This window comes from Heterodontus francisci, chromosome 42 (assembly GCF_036365525.1).
Source record: "Heterodontus francisci isolate sHetFra1 chromosome 42, sHetFra1.hap1, whole genome shotgun sequence".
NCBI classification, from domain to species: Eukaryota; Metazoa; Chordata; class Chondrichthyes; order Heterodontiformes; family Heterodontidae; genus Heterodontus; species Heterodontus francisci.
The window spans coordinates 29,297,681-29,314,905 of record NC_090412.1 but is presented as its reverse complement, the minus strand read 5'-3'; the positions used below and the strand labels follow the sequence as shown (position 1 = coordinate 29,314,905).

The 17,225-nt window shown below is 46.7% G+C and overlaps 1 protein-coding gene across 4 annotated transcripts in view; it reads right to left on the bottom strand.

Annotated features, from left to right (window-relative positions):
- LOC137355294 (nuclear factor NF-kappa-B p100 subunit-like) overlaps positions 1-17,225 on the bottom strand; it is a 56,698-nt gene that overhangs the window by 23,729 nt on the left and 15,744 nt on the right. For 2 of the 4 annotated variants that reach the window (XM_068020263.1, XM_068020265.1), the window contains exons 2-8: positions 8,689-8,722; positions 8,534-8,600; positions 8,098-8,138; positions 6,449-6,547; positions 6,208-6,359; positions 5,587-5,720; positions 4,175-4,333 (exon numbers count right to left, since the gene is read on the bottom strand). In XM_068020263.1, coding sequence (XP_067876364.1) covers positions 4,175-4,333; positions 5,587-5,720; positions 6,208-6,359; positions 6,449-6,547; positions 8,098-8,138; positions 8,534-8,600; positions 8,689-8,721 — 685 coding nt within the window. In that variant the 5' untranslated portion in view covers position 8,722. The remainder of the gene's footprint in view (positions 1-4,174; positions 4,334-5,586; positions 5,721-6,207; positions 6,360-6,448; positions 6,548-8,097; positions 8,139-8,533; positions 8,601-8,688; positions 8,723-17,225) is intronic. The other 2 variants (XM_068020264.1, XM_068020266.1) reach the window with 1 other exon arrangement.

The window sequence follows — 17,225 nt, the reverse complement described above, 5'->3', positions numbered from 1 at the left end:
AACCCGCGACCTCTACCACCTAGAAGGACAAGGGCAGCAGATGCATGGGAACATCACTTCCTACAAGTTCCCCTCCAAAATCACACACCATTCTGACTTGGAACTATATCACTATTCCTTCATTTTCAAATCAGAAAATGCTGGAAATGCTCAGTAAATCCGGCAACATCTGTGGAGGGAAACAGAGTTAACATTACAGGACAGGACCCCTTCCCAGTTTGGAACAGTGCCAGTTTTAAACGTCAACTTGATTGTTGGCTCCACAGATGCCGTGAAGTATTTCCTGCACTTCATTCTCTGCGACAATCACCCCTCCAGCCAGTAACACAGCAACAATCCGTCTATGTTTAATAACACAATCAATATTTATAACACTGAGGCTCTTACCCAGCGCTAATACATTAGGCGTATCATGGCAAACACCCATTTCTGTAATGCCACAACCCAAGACCCTATATTCATAATCCAACAATCTTTACCATTCCAGCTTAGTCAGTCTTTCAACAAAACCTGAACTACAATTTGGACAAAGATATTCAGCAATAATGGGAACACCGAATTAAGTTTGGTTTGATTTTTTATAAAGTCTAGGTTTTCCCCCCCTGACTAATAGTGTCTGATAGATTCTGGATGCAGAGTTCAGCTCGAAACCCATGGATGACAATGGAATTTCACAGTGACTCAATATCGTACTCGTTCAGAGATAGTGACTGCAAATTGAAAATTTTTTAGAAGTTCTAGTGGAAGTTTTCGTTTTTTTCCCCCCCCAGCTCCCAGCAACAGCCACACCCTTTTCCACATCATCTCACTCCATCTCCTCGGCTGTCACCTTAGCCCACACCCAGGGATGTGAAACTGTGGTGTGCAACTTGACTCTAAGCTCAGCTTTCAGTCACATCCAGCCCTTTACCAAAACTGCTTTCTTTCACAGCTGAAAGATCACCTGTCTTCTCCCCATCTTTCCTGCCAAATCCTCGATCCACACCTTCAATATCTCAAGTATTGATTTCTCTAAATCTCTCCTCCTGACTACACCCGACACTGCCTAATCGGAACAGAATTATGACTTGTCCAAAATGCTTCATCCCGGGTTTTTAAACCTGCGCCCCTGTTCTCAGTGACTTCCACTGAGTCGCTGCAGCTCAGCAGACTTTATAATCTTAATCTTTGCCTTCAATCCCTCCACGGCTTTACCCAGCCCAGGGCTGCCAATTCTTTCCAGGTGTATGTCCCAACCCTACTCATTCCACCATTGACTGAGGTTCTTGTTTCGCACTCTTTCCCCTGTACCCTCCTGCCAACAGCTCCTTCCACCCTTCAAAAACCGTCTCTTCAACTGGTGCTGTCACCCCATCCTCTCTCTCTCTCTCTCCCCCTCTCCCGTCGATCCCACTGCCTGTCTCTCTCCCCCTCTCCCGTCGATCCCACTGCCTGTCTCTCTCCCCCTCTCCCGTCGATCCCACTGCCTGTCTCTCTCCCGTCGATCCCACTGCCTGTCTCTCTCCCCCTCTCCCGTCGATCCCACTGCCTGTCTCTCTCCCCCTCTCCCGTCGATCCCACTGCCTGTCTCTCTCCCCCTCTCCCGTCGATCCCACTGCCTGTCTCTCTCCCCCTCTCCCGTCGATCCCACTGCCTGTCTCTCTCCCCCTCTCCCGTCGATCCCACTGCCTGTCTCTCTCCCCCTCTCCCGTCGATCCCACTGCCTGTCTCTCTCCCCCTCTCCCGTCGATCCCACTGCCTGTCTCTCTCCCCCTCTCCCGTCGATCCCACTGCCTGTCTCTCTCCCCCTCTCCCGTCGATCCCACTGCCTGTCTCTCTCCCCCTCTCCCGTCGATCCCACTGCCTGTCTCTCTCCCCCTCTCCCGTCGATCCCACTGCCTGTCTCTCTCCCCCTCTCCCGTCGATCCCACTGCCTGTCTCTCTCCCCCTCTCCCGTCGATCCCACTGCCTGCCTCTCTCCCCCTCTCCCGTCGATCCCACTGCCTGTCTCTCTCCCCCTCTCCCGTCGATCCCACTGCCTGTCTCTCTCCCCCTCTCCCGTCGATCCCACTGCCTGTCTCTCTCCCCCTCTCCCGTCGATCCCACTGCCTGTCTCTCTCCCCCTCTCCCGTCGATCCCACTGCCTGTCTCTCTCCCCCTCTCCTCGATCCTCTCTTGTGCAGTGCCTCCTGATATCTCTGCACACATGCTACTGAAATATAACAGCTGTTGCTAAAACTGATGCTGATATTCAACCTTTTCTTTAAAAAAAGTCACAATTATAGTTTTCACTAAGTCGACCCAAACCCTGCTCAAATTAGTTCCCCTCATGGCTCAGTGTCTAAATACACTACCATAGTTTGCTATACAGAGACAGTCTCAGCCTTGCTTTGTTGAGCTAGCTCAGGCCAGTGGTTGGGATCCTCCGACTGGTCTCCATTGGCTCTGGGCTACAGAGGAAGGAATAGGAGAAGGCTAATATACTGCAGATGCTGGAAATCTGAAATAAAAACAGAAAATGCTGGAAATACTCAGCAGGTCAGGCAGCATCTGTGGAGAGAGAAGCAGAGTTAACAGACCTGAAATATCCTGGGATATTTGGGGGAGGGGGGGGGGGGGAGGAGGAAAATAGTTGCACAATTTAAAACGACTGCTCCAAGCAGAAACCAACAGACAGGGAAGTGAAGATGTGGCTCCAATAGCATGAAGGAAAGCTGAACGGGGAACAAGGGATTTCATACAAATGGATTTCTAGAAATCTTAAATGCCTTTGGTTGATCATAAATTATCAACAAGTGTCTTGTTGAAAACAAAGTTGCAACCCAACAGGAAAAGATGATTGGACTTGGGACCTTAGCAACATTTCTGCTTTTAAAGATATCCTGTAGGGTTGTACATTTATATAATGTGCTGAATCCGGGTTATTAAACATGTCGTGTCACTAGAATTTGATTGAATATTACTGAGCGTCTCGGATGAGTTTTTCTCTGATCTCTCTCTCAGCAGCTGCCCACGAGCCTCTATCTCCTCCTCATTTCCAAGTCCCTCTGACTTAGGGGTTCAGCTTCCGGTTCCAGCTCCTTCACAGGGACCTCAATTCCCAGCCTCCTGATATTATGGAGGACACAGTAGAGCACCACAATTCACAAAGCAACACCGGGAACAAACTAGAGCTAGCTCAGACACACACTCTTCCCTTCTGCCTCCTTGATTTTAATGTGTGTGTGGATAAGAGTCTTGATTGTGGTGTTTCACTATTTCACGGGTAGTCCTGCTCAGTGATGTTAGCAATCACGGTAATAATGATACTCCTCACCTCGTAGAAGCCAGCACTCTGTCCTTCATTCTGAAAGAATACAGGGACTCTGGACATTGGCAATTGGTAGCGGGAGAGGGCAGTGTCTCGTCAAGACGTTACGGTCATCGTGGTGTAGGGCTGGTCTTGCCTAATGACTTATGTTTGCAGGATGAATAAATCCTGACAGCTCCCTGCAATATGGGGTGCCGACGTGCTGAGTCCTGCACTGGTAGTCGATCAATAATGGGTTAATACCAGAGGGAAATCCCTTCCAGTTCACATAATGGAATGTGTTAACAGCAAGGGCTAGTGTGGCCACGTGAGTTTAACCTATGACCCCAGCACTCATGGAAACCCAGCAATCGGATTAAACTGAATGGCCTGCTTGATCATTTATTTTGATCTTGCATCAGATGTAGTGGACAGGGTGGCCCTGGCAACCAGTACTGATGCAAGAATGGGCAGCTTATTGCCTGCCACTGCCACCTGCGACCTTCTGTACCCTCCCATCTGCACCGCACCAACCCGCACCCCCCAAACCCCGGAGAAGCCTACTGCTGCCCCTGCAATGATCCAGTGGACTATTAAAAGCCCTTGGTAGTTCCTCAGAAACTTTCCTAGATCTTCCCCCTGGGTTGGTGCACAGTTCATCCTGGCCACCTCACCTCATCACCCCCCGCCCCCCACCCACTGAGGTGAAACACACCCTCCTTACAACTGAAGTGACTTTAAAAAAATTTAAAATACTTAGCAAACATACTTTGTGTTGACCCATTCCCTGAGGCCATGAGATTTTACTCTTACACTGAATGGTGTTATTCCAGGTGAATGGGGGTGTGCTGTTGTGCTGATTCATGTCTCCTATCTACCTGTACTGCCCCACACACAGTTACTTACTGCTGTCGAAGATGGGGTCCGAGATGACGGGTTCGAGCGGGAGTGTGTACATGCCCTCGCTGTCAGGGAGGTAGGCCGTGAATTGTAGCCTCACTACACTCAGATCCATCTCTTTCGCTAACTGTTCCGAGTCTTGCCGAAACTGCTGCAGTTCTTGAGCTGGTTTAAAAAAAAGTGCTTATTGATTATTAATATATACAAAATAAATCTATATAGGGCTTACTGTATCGCGTGCTGCGTGACCTTGTTCTCTCTCGGTCACAGGAACAGCACCTCTCAGTTCAAATACACGCAGTCCAGCTCATCCTTGTACCCACAAGGCATTGAAATCGAGACTTGTTCCCCCCTTCATCCCAAAAGATGACTAAAGGGGGGGGGGGGGAAAGCCCTGAATCTCTCTTCACTCGTCCAGCCTGGAAATAAACATTCACATCATCCCCTCCCAAAAATTCCCATTAAAAAAAAAAATCACATTACAAGTTTTTAAGGTGTCATTTTCTCAGTGGCTTGGTGCATCTGACTGAGATTTTATTTCTGAACATCAGGTAAGTAAATAGACCATCCAAAAGCTGTTTTTTTTGAGAGATCATAACTGGAGGTGAGAGTTTAAGAAGCAGACAGGAGCGAAATACCCAACAGGGAGGCCATTCAGCCCAAGCATCCCTGCTATTGATCAATTGACTGGCCTAGTCCTGGACTTGTCTTTTTCCAGTTTGCAGCCATGGCTCTTTCTCCGTCAGTCCTTCAAGTACATCTTCCCAGCCCATGTCTCTCCTAACTGGGACCTGCTGCTTCCAGCCCCTCAATCCACAGCCTTACCAAAGGCTGACCACATCTTACGGCTTCTCAAACTCAGGCTCTCAGATTTCTGGAGCTTTCTGTTAATTGCCAGTTAGATCAAAGTGCAAGATTAGACTGGACGGTGCATGAAGGAAAAGGGGTTGATTAAAATATGGAAATGGGTGGGTAAATGTGATTCAAGCCATTTGTACACATGGACGATAAACTCCAGCATGAACTAGTTGGGCCGAATGGCCTGTTTCCGTGTTGTGACTTCAAATGATTTGGGGGCGGTTCCTGTCCCTGACTCATGGGTGTGCTGGTCCCGTCTCTCCGGTGTTCCACGATCGCTGGGATTTACTCGTTCCTCTGAATTGTTCTGACACGACACTGACATGCTCCCTCACACCTCAATAAACTTGCAGCCCGTGTTCAATTGCTGCCAAACTGCTTGCACTCTCCCACTTTATTTCTTCCTGCTCCATTTGTTGTATTACTACAGCCATCTTACCTGTAAAAACCTCCATAAGTGAAAAGACAGCTATAAATAAAAGCAGAGCCCCCCAAGATCTCATGAGCTGAAATCGGCAGTTCCTCTCTAACCAGACTCTCTGTCTTCCCACTCAACTCACCGGAGAGCATAGACTTGCTCAAAAAGTTCTTTCTGTTCAAAGGATTCCTCTGGTACGCCTCATTAAATAACCTGTCCAGCAGGACTTCTGGAACGTTCTTCTTTGTGACATGTAGAATGCCCAGATTAGTAAACCTAGTGAAGAAGGATGCAGAGTGTTAGTCTCTTGTATTGTACACTGTGTTAGAGAAATCAGTTCCAGGGGCAGCAGAGCTCTCCCCAGTGTCCTGGCCAATACTGGTGGAACAGGCTTGAGGGGCTGAATGGCCTACTCCTGTTCCTATGTTCTTAATACCGACCCTCAGCCAATGTCACAAACAGATTATCTGGTGGTTATCACATTGCTACTTATGGGAGCTTGCTGTATGCAAATTAGCTGCCGCATTTCCCTCATTTCAATAGTGACTACACTTCAAAAGTGCTTCATTGGCTGTAAAGCCCTTTGGGATGTCCTGAGGTTGTGAAAGACACTGCAGAAATGCAAGTTCTTTCTTCCTTGATTTCTTTCATCCTTTGCCCTACTCTTTACATTGCTGAGGGATTCTGTTTGGACGGCCCTTAACCTGGGTTTCACAAGTGAAGTGTGCTGTGAACGAATCAGATTCAGAGATTGTGAACTTACTGGGCTGTCATGTCCTTTGGCCCCACTTGTACAATACAGACTCCATCATCTGTGCATTGTTTCCCAACCAGACTGTGAGCGTGCTGTCTCGGAGGGTCTTTGGCCGTCACCAGCTGCACTACAATCTTTGCATTACCAGTGTAATTATAAATCTGTCGAAAAATTAAATATTTAATTCAATTAAAACCCATCACTCTCTGACCTTTGCCCTCTCACAAGTGCTCCTCACACACTCACTGACCTTTACAGTTGGATATGTTTTGCGATTCTTTTCACTGGTCGCTCCAGGCAGGCCTCCATGTGAAGGCCCTTCACAGCCATAGCGGAATCGGAATCCTCTCTGCAGCAAACACGCATCGTATTGTTACACAAGGTAGACAGGGCACACTTTCAAAGTTTGCAGATGACAAAAAAACTCAAACATAGTAAAAAGTGAGGAAGATAGTAACAGACTTCAGGAGGATGTGGACAGACTGGAGAAATGGGCAGGCACCTGGCAGATGAAGTGACTCATTTCAGTCAGAAGAGTAAGGAGAGGCCATACAGAATAAAGGGCACAGCTTTAAAGGCAGCACAGGGAGAGAGAGAGCTGGGGTGTATGCACACAGATCTTTGAAGATGGCAGGACAGGTTGATAAAGCTGTTAAAAAGGCCTACGGGATCCTGGGCTTTATAAATCAAGGCATAGAGTACAAAAGCAAGGAAGATATGGTGAACCTTTATAAATCAGTGGTTAGGTTAAAGCTGTAGAATCGCTGTTTTTAAAAACACAGTGAGTTGCTGTGATCTGGAATACACTGCCTGAAAGGGCAGTGGAAGCAGATTCAATAGTAACTTTCAAAACGGAATTGGAGAAATCCATGAAGGGGAAAATCTTGCAGGACTATGGGAAAAGAGCAGGGGAATGAGAATAATCGGATAGCTCTTTCAAAAAGCCAGCACAGGTGCAATGGGCCAAATGGCCTCCTTGTGTGCTGTAATGTTCTAATGACAGTTCGATCAGCTCCCTCTCCCCACAGTTTACTCAATACTTGTAGCTTCAGCAACACCATAATTATAGATCCTTTTGTTCAACATCCTCACATCTAAGGCCCAAAATCAATCAGGTCATTGGTTTCACCTATTAAAATGGTTTAAAGGCTTCCAGCTGGCTCAGAAACTCCGAGCTAAAGCTGCGACAGATAAGGAGTATCCCAAGTCCAACCCCAGTCAGTGCCCCTAGACATGGGACAGCAAAGAAAGGGAATGAACCTTGGTCTGAGGCCTTGTTTTGGGGCCTGTGTAACATAGAAAATAGGAGCAGGAGTAGGCCATTCGGCCCTTCGAGCCTGCTCCGCTATTCATTACGATCATGGCTGATCATCCAACTCACTAACCTGTAGCTCAGTGGGGACATAGACAGCTGTCAATTTAGTGATAACTACATAACCAACATGGGCAACACAGAGCAATAACTTAAGATCTTTACACCAATTTATTTTGAATGTACCAAGGCCCCCGCAGATACCCCCATGGCTTTGTTCATGGCTAACCTGGGGCCTGGTGTACTGTACTGGGCTTATCTCTTTAAAGCTGCCAGTCCAAGACTCCAGGGTAACAGCGACTGCTGATAAATTGCAGAGTTTAATTAAAGCAATGAAAGTTTGTCGTCATCAAGGTGAGAAATAAAACAGCTCCACTTCTGGCACCCAATGTCAACACAGTACACCCAGGTCTGATCTAGCCCAGTGCCAATGCCACTTCACCTCACTGCAAAACAGGCTCAGATTCAGCCTCAGAGAGCCCATCCTGTGCACGGGGGAGGGGTGTCGGGGGTGGTGAAGGGGTCGAGCCCTGCCTGCGTACGGGGATGGGAGCCATGCCTGTGCACACTGGGGGTGAGAGATTTACCTGTTTTGGCTGTTCAGTGATGTGCAGAAATGGCCCAACTGCTGGAAAAGGAAAACAATAGTTGGTCAGTGTTTAACCCGGAGATTCTTCCCTCGTCCTGCTGTTTCATGGCTGAATCCGCGCTCTACCCCCACGCCCCCCGAAATATAGACCCCATGACCTCCAGCGACACCCCTCCCTCTCCACAGAGATACAGACCCTCTGCACCCACCCTGGAGATACAGCCCCCGTGCCCCACCAGCCCGTGAGATACAGACCCTTAACCCACCCCACCCCAACCCCCCAAGCTACAGATGCCAGCCCCAGTTCGGAGCTGAGTGCCAGAGCACAGATGCAGATGTCAAAGTAACTGATGGTGTTTGTACAGGAGTGATGGTTATTCTATTCTGATTGACCTGTATTAGCCCCGCACACAACTTCCTGTCTCCTCACTCACTTGTCCCGAGAGCAGCCTCTGTGTTGTTTAACATGTTCAGGTCCAGTTGCCCGAAATCACTGCCACCCTGAGAGTGAAGACAATAAACAGAGTCAGCGGATTGACACAAAGCACAGACAGAAGCAAAACAATCTCACACACTGGGCCGTACTTACATCTTGGGTCCCCAGACTGTACGTATCGTCCATCCTGAAAAAGAACCAGAATATTCCAGTCACATCACAGCCACGCTTATCACCTCACATTCAGACAACCATTCTGGCATTCCAATATCGGAAACGTGAGAGAGGCCAACAACCACGAATCAAGACAGGAACTCACATCCAACTCAGGTGACCTCCCGGATCCTTGACACCTCCCCCAATCCAGTGACCTCCCGGATCCTTGACACCTCCCCCAATCCAGTGACCTCCCGGATCCTTGACACCTCCCACAATCTAGTGACCTCCCAGATCCTTGACACCTCCCCCAATCCAGTGACCTCCCGGATCCTTGACACCTCCCCTGATCCTTGACCCCTCCAATAGTGCAGTGCTCCCTCCGACAGTGCCAGCTGAAATATATGTAGTGTGTGTGCAACCACTCCACACGGGTGTCGAAGTCCCTCTAAAGTCTAACATTGTGCTCTTAAGTTTTATAAGAAAATATTCATGCGACCAAAGGCGTGCTAGATCAAATCTCAACAGAAATAGTTTAGTTTAAAGGATCTGGCTGTCCCTGTTGCTAATGGTCAGCTGTAAACAGCCTCCTGCTGTGTTATGTATGCTATTTCATGAATGCATCCAATATAATATTTGATAAAATATACAATGCTCAATTGAATATGCAGACATCTGAATTGTTGTCGTTATATTTCATTTCGAGATACAGCACTGATACAGGCCCTTCGGCCCACCGAGTCTGTGCCGACCATCAACCATCCATTATACTAATCCTACATTAATCCCAGAGTCCTACCCCATCCCCACCTTCCCTCAATTCCCCTACCACCTACCTATACTAGGTATAATACTATAATGGCCAATTTACCCATCAACCTGCAAGTCTTTGGCTGTGGGAGGAAACCGGAACACCCGGCGAAAACCCACGTGGTTACAGGGAGAACTTACAAACTCCGCACAGGCAGTACCCGGAATTGAACCCGGGTCTCTGGAGCTGTGAGGCTGCGGTGCTAACCACTGCGCCACTGTGCCTTGTGTGACAAAGCAGATCAATAACAATGAACACTATTTGACCTACTTCCTCCTCTGTATCATTGCCAGACTCCATCACTTCCTCAGCTCATCTGCTCATGAAACCTTCATCCATACCTTTGTTACTGTTGACAAGCTTTCTGGGGTTTATGGAAGGATAATGCTGGAGCCTATATTCACTCAGTTTCACTATCCCAATGTTCTCCCGGCCAACTTCCCACCTTACAGCCTCTGTAGACGTCAGCTCATCCAGAATACTGCTGCCCATATCCTACCTCGCACCAAGTCCTGTTCACCCATCAATCACCCTACACTTGCTGACCTACACAGGCTCTCAGTCCAGCAATGCACCTATTTTAAAATTCTCGTCCATGTTTCAAATCCCTTCATGGCCTCATCCCCCTCCCCATCTCTGTTATCTCCTGCAGCCCTACAACCCTCCGAGATATCTGCACTCTTTCAATTCTGGTCTCTTATGCATTCCTGATTTCTATCGCAGTGCCTTCAGCTGCCTGGACCCTAAGCTTTGGAATTCCCTCCCTAAACCTCTCTACCTCCTTAAAAGATGTTCCTTCAAACCTACCTTTTTCCTGTCCTGGCACTTCTTTATGTGCTTGCTATCAAATTTTGTTTGATAAGGTTTCTATGAAGCAACGAAAGGAGTTTGACAATGTTAAAAGTGCTTAGTCAATGCAAGCTGTTGTTCAAACAAACTGTATTGTCTTTGTTCCAGATCGGTGGCACGGGTTGTTCACAGTTCAAAGATTGCGCCCAAGCTGCACTAATGATTTTGATTGCTGGCTGCAGGGCCCTCGTATGGCTGAAACACCCCCATAGGTAGCTATGTGGGCGGGAAGTTCATCTTACTCACAGACAGTTGAGTGGCAGGCTGTCAGACTGTCTCATTTTGAAACTTGCAGTTACAAAGTGACATTGATAGATTAAGTGAATAGGCAATACTGTGGCAAATGAATGTCAATTTAGGCAAATGTGTGGGCGGGAACTTTGGACCTAAAAAGGAGAGAACAGGATACTTTCTAAACAATGAAAAACTAGAAACAGTGGCGGTTGAAAGAGACTTGGAGATCCAGGTACACAATTAAAAGACCATGAACAGAAACAGAAAATAATCAAAAAGGCTAATGGAATGCTGGTCTTTATATCTCGAGGAGTTGAATACAAAGGGGTAGAAGTCATCCGTCAGCTATACAAAGCCCTGGTTAGACCACACCTGGGGTTAGTGAGCAGTTCTAGGCACCACACCTTAGGAAGGGTTGACTGGTCTGGGAGGGAGTGCAGTGTAGATTTACCGGAATGATAGCTGGACTCAAGGGTTAAATTACAAGGAGAGATTAAACAAGTTAACACTGTATTCTCTGGAATTTTAAAGTTTTCAAGATATTAAGGGGAGTTGATAGTTTCACCCAATCTACCCTATTTCTGCTGGTTGGGGAGTCCAAGACTTGTGGGGCAAAGACTAAAAAATTAGAGCCAACCCTTTCAGAGGTGAAATTAAGCACTCCGACATACAAAGGGTGGGAGAAGATTGGAACTCTCTTCCAAAAACAGCAATTGATACTAGATCAATTGTTAATTTTAAATCTGAGATTAGAATTATAGAAAGTTTAAGGCACAGAAAGAGGCCACTTGACCCATCGTGTCTGAGCCGGCTGAAAAATGATCCACCTATTCTAATCCCACCTTCCAATATTTGGTCCGTAGCCCTGCAGTTTACAACACCTGAGGTGCATATCCAGACTCCTTTTGAATGAGTTGAGGGTCTCTGCCTCAACTCCCCTTTCAGGCAGTGAGTTCCAGACCATCACCACCCTCTGGGTGAAAAAAAAACTTTTCCTCATCTCCCCTCTAATCTTTCTACCAATCACTTTAAATCTATGCCCCCTCGTCACTGACCTCTCTGCTAAGTTGAATAGACCCTTCACCTCCACTCTATCCAGGCCCCTCGAAAGTTTGTACATTTCAATCAGATCTCCCCTCAGCCTTCTCTGTTCCAAGGAGAACAACCCCAGTCTATCCAATCTTTCCTCATAGCTGCATTTTTCCAGTCCTGGCAACATCTTCGTAAATCTCCTCTGTACCCTCTCTAGTGCAATTACATCCTTTCTGTAATGAGGTGACCAGAACTGCACACAGTACTCAAGTTGTGGCCGAACCAATGAGTTATACAGTATTCTATACCTTGGCTAATAAAGGAAAGGATTCCATATGCGTTCTTAACCACCTTATGGACCTGTCCTGCTACCTTCAAGAATCTGTGGACATTCACCCCAAGGTCCCTTACTTTTTCTACACTTCTCAGTATTTTCCCATTAATCGTGTATTCCTTTGCCTTGTTTGACCTCCCCAAATGCATCACCTCACACTTCTCCAGGTTGAATTCCATTTGCCACTTTTCTGCCCATCTGATCAGACCATCAATATCTTCCTGCAGCCTACAGATATCCTCCTCGCTATCCACCACTCGGCCAATCTTTGTGTCCTCTGCAAACTTCTTGATCATGCACCCTACATTTACGCCCAAATCGTGAATATAGACCACAAAAAGCAGGAGACCCAGTACTGAGCTCTGCAGAACGCCACTGGAAACAGCCCTCCAGTCGCTAAAACAGCTGTCGACAATTACCCACATCAACTGAACTACCCTCATATCTTCCTTGTTACTTCTTCAAAAAATTCGATCAAGTTGGTCAAACAAGATCTTCTGTTAACAAATCCATGCTGACTATCCTTGATTAACCTGTGCCTTTCTAAGTGCCAGTTTATCCTGTCTCTCAGAATAGATTCCAATAATATGGCCACTACTGAGGTTAGACTGACTGGCCTGTAATTATTCGGTCTATCCTTCGCTCCCCTTTTTAAACAGAGGTACGACATTAGCAGTTCTCCAATCCTCCGGCACCACACCTGTACCCAGTGAGGACTGGAAAATGATGGTCAGACTCTGCTATTTCCTCTCGTTTCTTTTAACAGCCTTGGATACATTTCATCTGGCCCTGGTGACTTATCAACTTTCAAGGATGCTAATCCCATTAATACTTCCTCTCTCCTTATGTTTATCACATTCAATACTTCACACTCTTCCTCCTTAACTACGATATCTGCATCGTCTCCCTCTTTTGTGAGGACAGACGCAAAGTATTCATTAAGAACCATGCCAACATCTTCCGCTCCTACACATAAGTTATCTTTTTGGTCTTTTATGGGCCCTACTCTCTCCTTAATTATCCTCTTGCTTTTAATGTATTGATAAAACATCTTTGGGTTCACCTTGATTTTGCTTGCCAATATTCGTTCATGCCCTCTCTTTGCTTTCCTAATTTCCTTTTTGATTTCACTCCTCCACTTTCTATACTCCTCTCGGCTTTCTGTAGTATTGAGTTCTCGGTGTCGAACACAAGCTTTCTTTTTCTGCCTTATCTTACCCTGTAAGCTCCTCGACATTGATGGGGCTCCAGATTTAGCCGTCTCACCCTTTTTCTTTATGGGAACATGTTTACCCTGAATCCCCCCTTTGAATGCCTCCCACTGTTCTGACACTGATTTACCTTCAAGTAGCTGTTTCCAGTCCATTTTCACTAAATCACTACTCAGTTTAGTAAAAATGGCCTTGCCCCAATTGAGAATTCTAACTCCTGTTCTATCTCTGTCCTTTTCCATAATTATGTTAAAAGTGACTGAATTATGATCACGATCACCAAAAAGCTCTCCCACTGCCACTCCTTCCACCTGCCCATCTTCATTTCCTAAAACTAACTCTAAAACCGCGCTCTCTCTTGTTGGGCTTGCTACATACTGGGCAAAACAGTTCTCCTGAATGCACCTCAAGAATTCTGCTCCCTCAATTCCTTTCACACTAAAACTATCCCAGTTAATATTGGGGTAGTTAAAATCCCCTACTATTACTGCCCTATTGTTCTTGCACTTCTCAGAGATTGCCGACATATCTGCTCTTCTATCTTCCTCTGACTGTTCGGGGGTCTATAGTACACTCCCAGCAGTGTGACTGCCCCATTTTTGTTCCTTAGATCAATCGATATGGCCTAATTTGATAAACCTTCCAACTTATCATCCCTCCTCACAGCTGTAATAGTTTCCTCCCCCTCCTTTCTTATCCCCCTCCCTATCGCGTCTGAAAACTCTGTAACCAGGAACATTGAGCTGCCATTCTTGTCCCTCCTTAAGCCATGTTTCTGTAATAGCTATGATATCATACTGCCATGTGTCTATTTGTGCCCTCAGCTCATCTACTTTATTTGCTATACTCCTCGCATTGAAATAGATACCCTTGAGCACTGCCAAACTCTTTGTTTTATTTTCTAACCCTCGTTTCCTCTGTCTTCCAGATTCATCCACTCATTTTCGGCCCTCCGTTTTCATTTCTGATTTTGTCACAGCTGAGTCTACCCTCAGGTCCCCATCCTCCTGCCAAACTAGTTTAAACCCTCCCCGACAGCACTAGCAAAACATTCCACAAGGAACTCAGTCCCAGCTCTGTTCAGGTGCAACCCGTCTGGTCTGTACAGGTCCCAACTCTCCAGAGCCGGTCTCAATGTCCCAGGAATCTGAAGCCCTCCCTCCTGCACCATCTTTCCAGCCACACATTCATCTGTCTTATCCTTCTATTTCTATACTCACTCGCGCGTGGCACTGGGAGTAATCCGGAGATTACTACTTTTGAGGTCCTGCTTGTTAATTTCTTACCTAGCTCCCTAAATTCTGACTGCAGGACCACATCCCTCTTTCTACCTAAGTTGTTGGTTCCGATGTGGACCACGACTGCTGGCTGTTCACCCTCCCCCTTCAGGATGCTCTGCAGCCACTCAGTGACATCCTTGACCCTGGCACCAGGGAGGCAACACACCATCCTGGATTCACGTCTGCAGCCACAGAAATGCCTGTCTGTTCCCCTGACTATTGAATCACCGATCACTATGACTCTTCCAGTCTTCCCTGTACCCCTCTGTGCAGCTGAGCCACCCGTGGTGCCATGGACTTAGCTCTGGCTGCACTCCCCAGGGTGAAGCATCACTTTCCTCAGTATTCAGAACTGAATACCTGTTGGAGAGTGAGATGCACTCAGGGGTCTCCTGTACTACCTGCCTGATCCTTTTTGACTGCCTGGTGGTCACCCATTCCCTCTCTCCCTGCATACTCTTAAGCTGTGGGGTTCCCACATCGATAAACATACTACCCATGTAGCTCTCATCCTCATGAATGTACTGCAGTGTCGCCAGCTGCCGCTCAAGTTCCAAAGCCCGGAGCTCAAGCTGCTTCAATTGACGACACCTCCTGCACAAATGGTTCTCCAGGATACGGGAAGCGCCCTGGAGCCCCCACATAGCACAGGAGGTGCACTCTCAATGTTGAAGAAACCCTGCCATTCCTTTATTTATTAGTTGACCCTTTGCTACTGCTAAAAAAAAACTTAATACTTCAACAGCTTAGAATTAATAAAACCTTACTAGTATTGATAAATCCTACTAAAAATCAATACTGTTCACTAGTTAAAATAAATCTTACTAAAAAAAAACGCAGCTACTCACTTGTTCCTTATTAAACTATTTACACATGCACCCGACACTAGTGTTCTAACCCAGCTATCTAGCGTTATTCCCTAACAGCAGTTACTCACTAACTAATCACCTTGCAGCTTTCCTGTGATGCCACTGTTCACTTAGTTTTCAAACTCCAGCACGCCTGGACTCCTCTCTGCCGCTCTCCCAGAAGGTAAGTGATAGATTAGAAGTAGATTGATAGATATTTGTCATCCCGAGATATTAAGGGATATGGGGCAAAGGCCCATACGGAGTTAGATCACAGATCAGCCATGATCTCACTGCATGGTGGAACAGGCTCGAGGAACTGACCTGCTCCTGTTCCTATGTTCATCGCCTGGTAACAAGAGGCAAGTAGGCTTCACCATTCACAGTCAGTACACCTTTCTTTGAAGCTCCACTTTTAGAGAGAAAGTGAATTGCGCCTTCATTGTATACTTTGAGGAGTGTAGGGAACTGCATGTCTCACTATACTAATTTGGGCATCATTCACTGAGTTTATCTAAATAAAACCATTTATTGAATCAAATCTGAATAGTTAATAATAGTTAATCTGAATGAACTACAATTCATGTGAAACAGCATGCTATAGACAGCATTAAGTGATTCCACAGGCAATAGATCAGATCTAAGCTCTGCAGTCCTGCTATATCCAGTCATGGTGGTGGACAATTAAACAACTAACAGGAGGAGGATGCTCCATGAATATTCCCAGCGACAATGACGGGGGAGCCCAGCACATCAGTGCAAAAGACAAGGCTGAAACATTCACCACCATCTTCGGCCAGAGGTGCCGAGTGGATGATCCATCTCGGCCTCCTTTCGAGGTTCCCACTGATACCAGACTTCAGACAATTCAATTCACTCCACCTGATAAAGAAATGGCTGACGGCACTGGGCCCCAGTGACATCCCCGCTGTAGTGCTGAAGACTTGTGCTCCAGACCTAGCTGTGCCCCTAGCCAAGCTGTTCCAGTTACAACACTGGTGTCAACCCGACAATGTGAAAAATTGCCCAGGTATGTCCAGTCCACAAAAAGCAAGGCAAATCCAATCTGGACAATTACAGCCCCATCAGTCTACACTTAATCATCAGAAAAGCAATGGAAGGTGTCATCGACAGTGCTGTCAAGCAGCACTTGCTTCGCAATAACATACTCAGTTTGGGTTCTGCCAGGGCCACTCAGCTCCAGACCTCATTACAGCCTTGATCCAAATATGCACAAAAGAGCTGAATTCCAGAGGTGGGTGAGATCACGGCAGTACTTGACCAAATGTCACATCAAGGAGCCCAAGAAAAATTGAAGTCAATGGGAATGGGAGGAAAACTCTCCTCAGGAAATTGCTGTAAGAGTAGTGCCCTAGGGTCGTGTCCTAGGCCCAACCATCCTCAGCTGCTTTATCCATGTCCTTCCCTCCATCATAAGATCAGAAGTGGGAATGTTCATTGATGATTGCACAGTGCTCAGATCCATTCACAATTCCTCAGAAAATGAAACAACCCATGCCCACATGCAACAAGACCTGGACAATATTCATGCTCAGGCTAATAAATGGCAAGTAACATTCGTGCTACACAGGTGTCAGGAAATGACCATCTTCAACAAGAAAGAATCTAACCACCTCCCCGTGACATTCAATAGCATTACCGTTGCTGAATCCCCCACCAGCAACAACCTGGGGATTAACATTGACCGGAAACTTAACTGGACTAGCCATAGAAATACTCCAGCTACAAGAGCTAGTCAAAGGCTGGGAATTCTGCAGCAAGCAACTTACCAACTGGTTCCCCAAAGTCTGTCCACCATCTACCAGTCAGGAGTGTGATGGAATACTCTTCAATTGGCTGGGTGAGTGCAGCACTAAAGAAGCTTGACACCATCCAAGACAAAAAAAAACCCGGTTGATCGGCACCCCATCCATC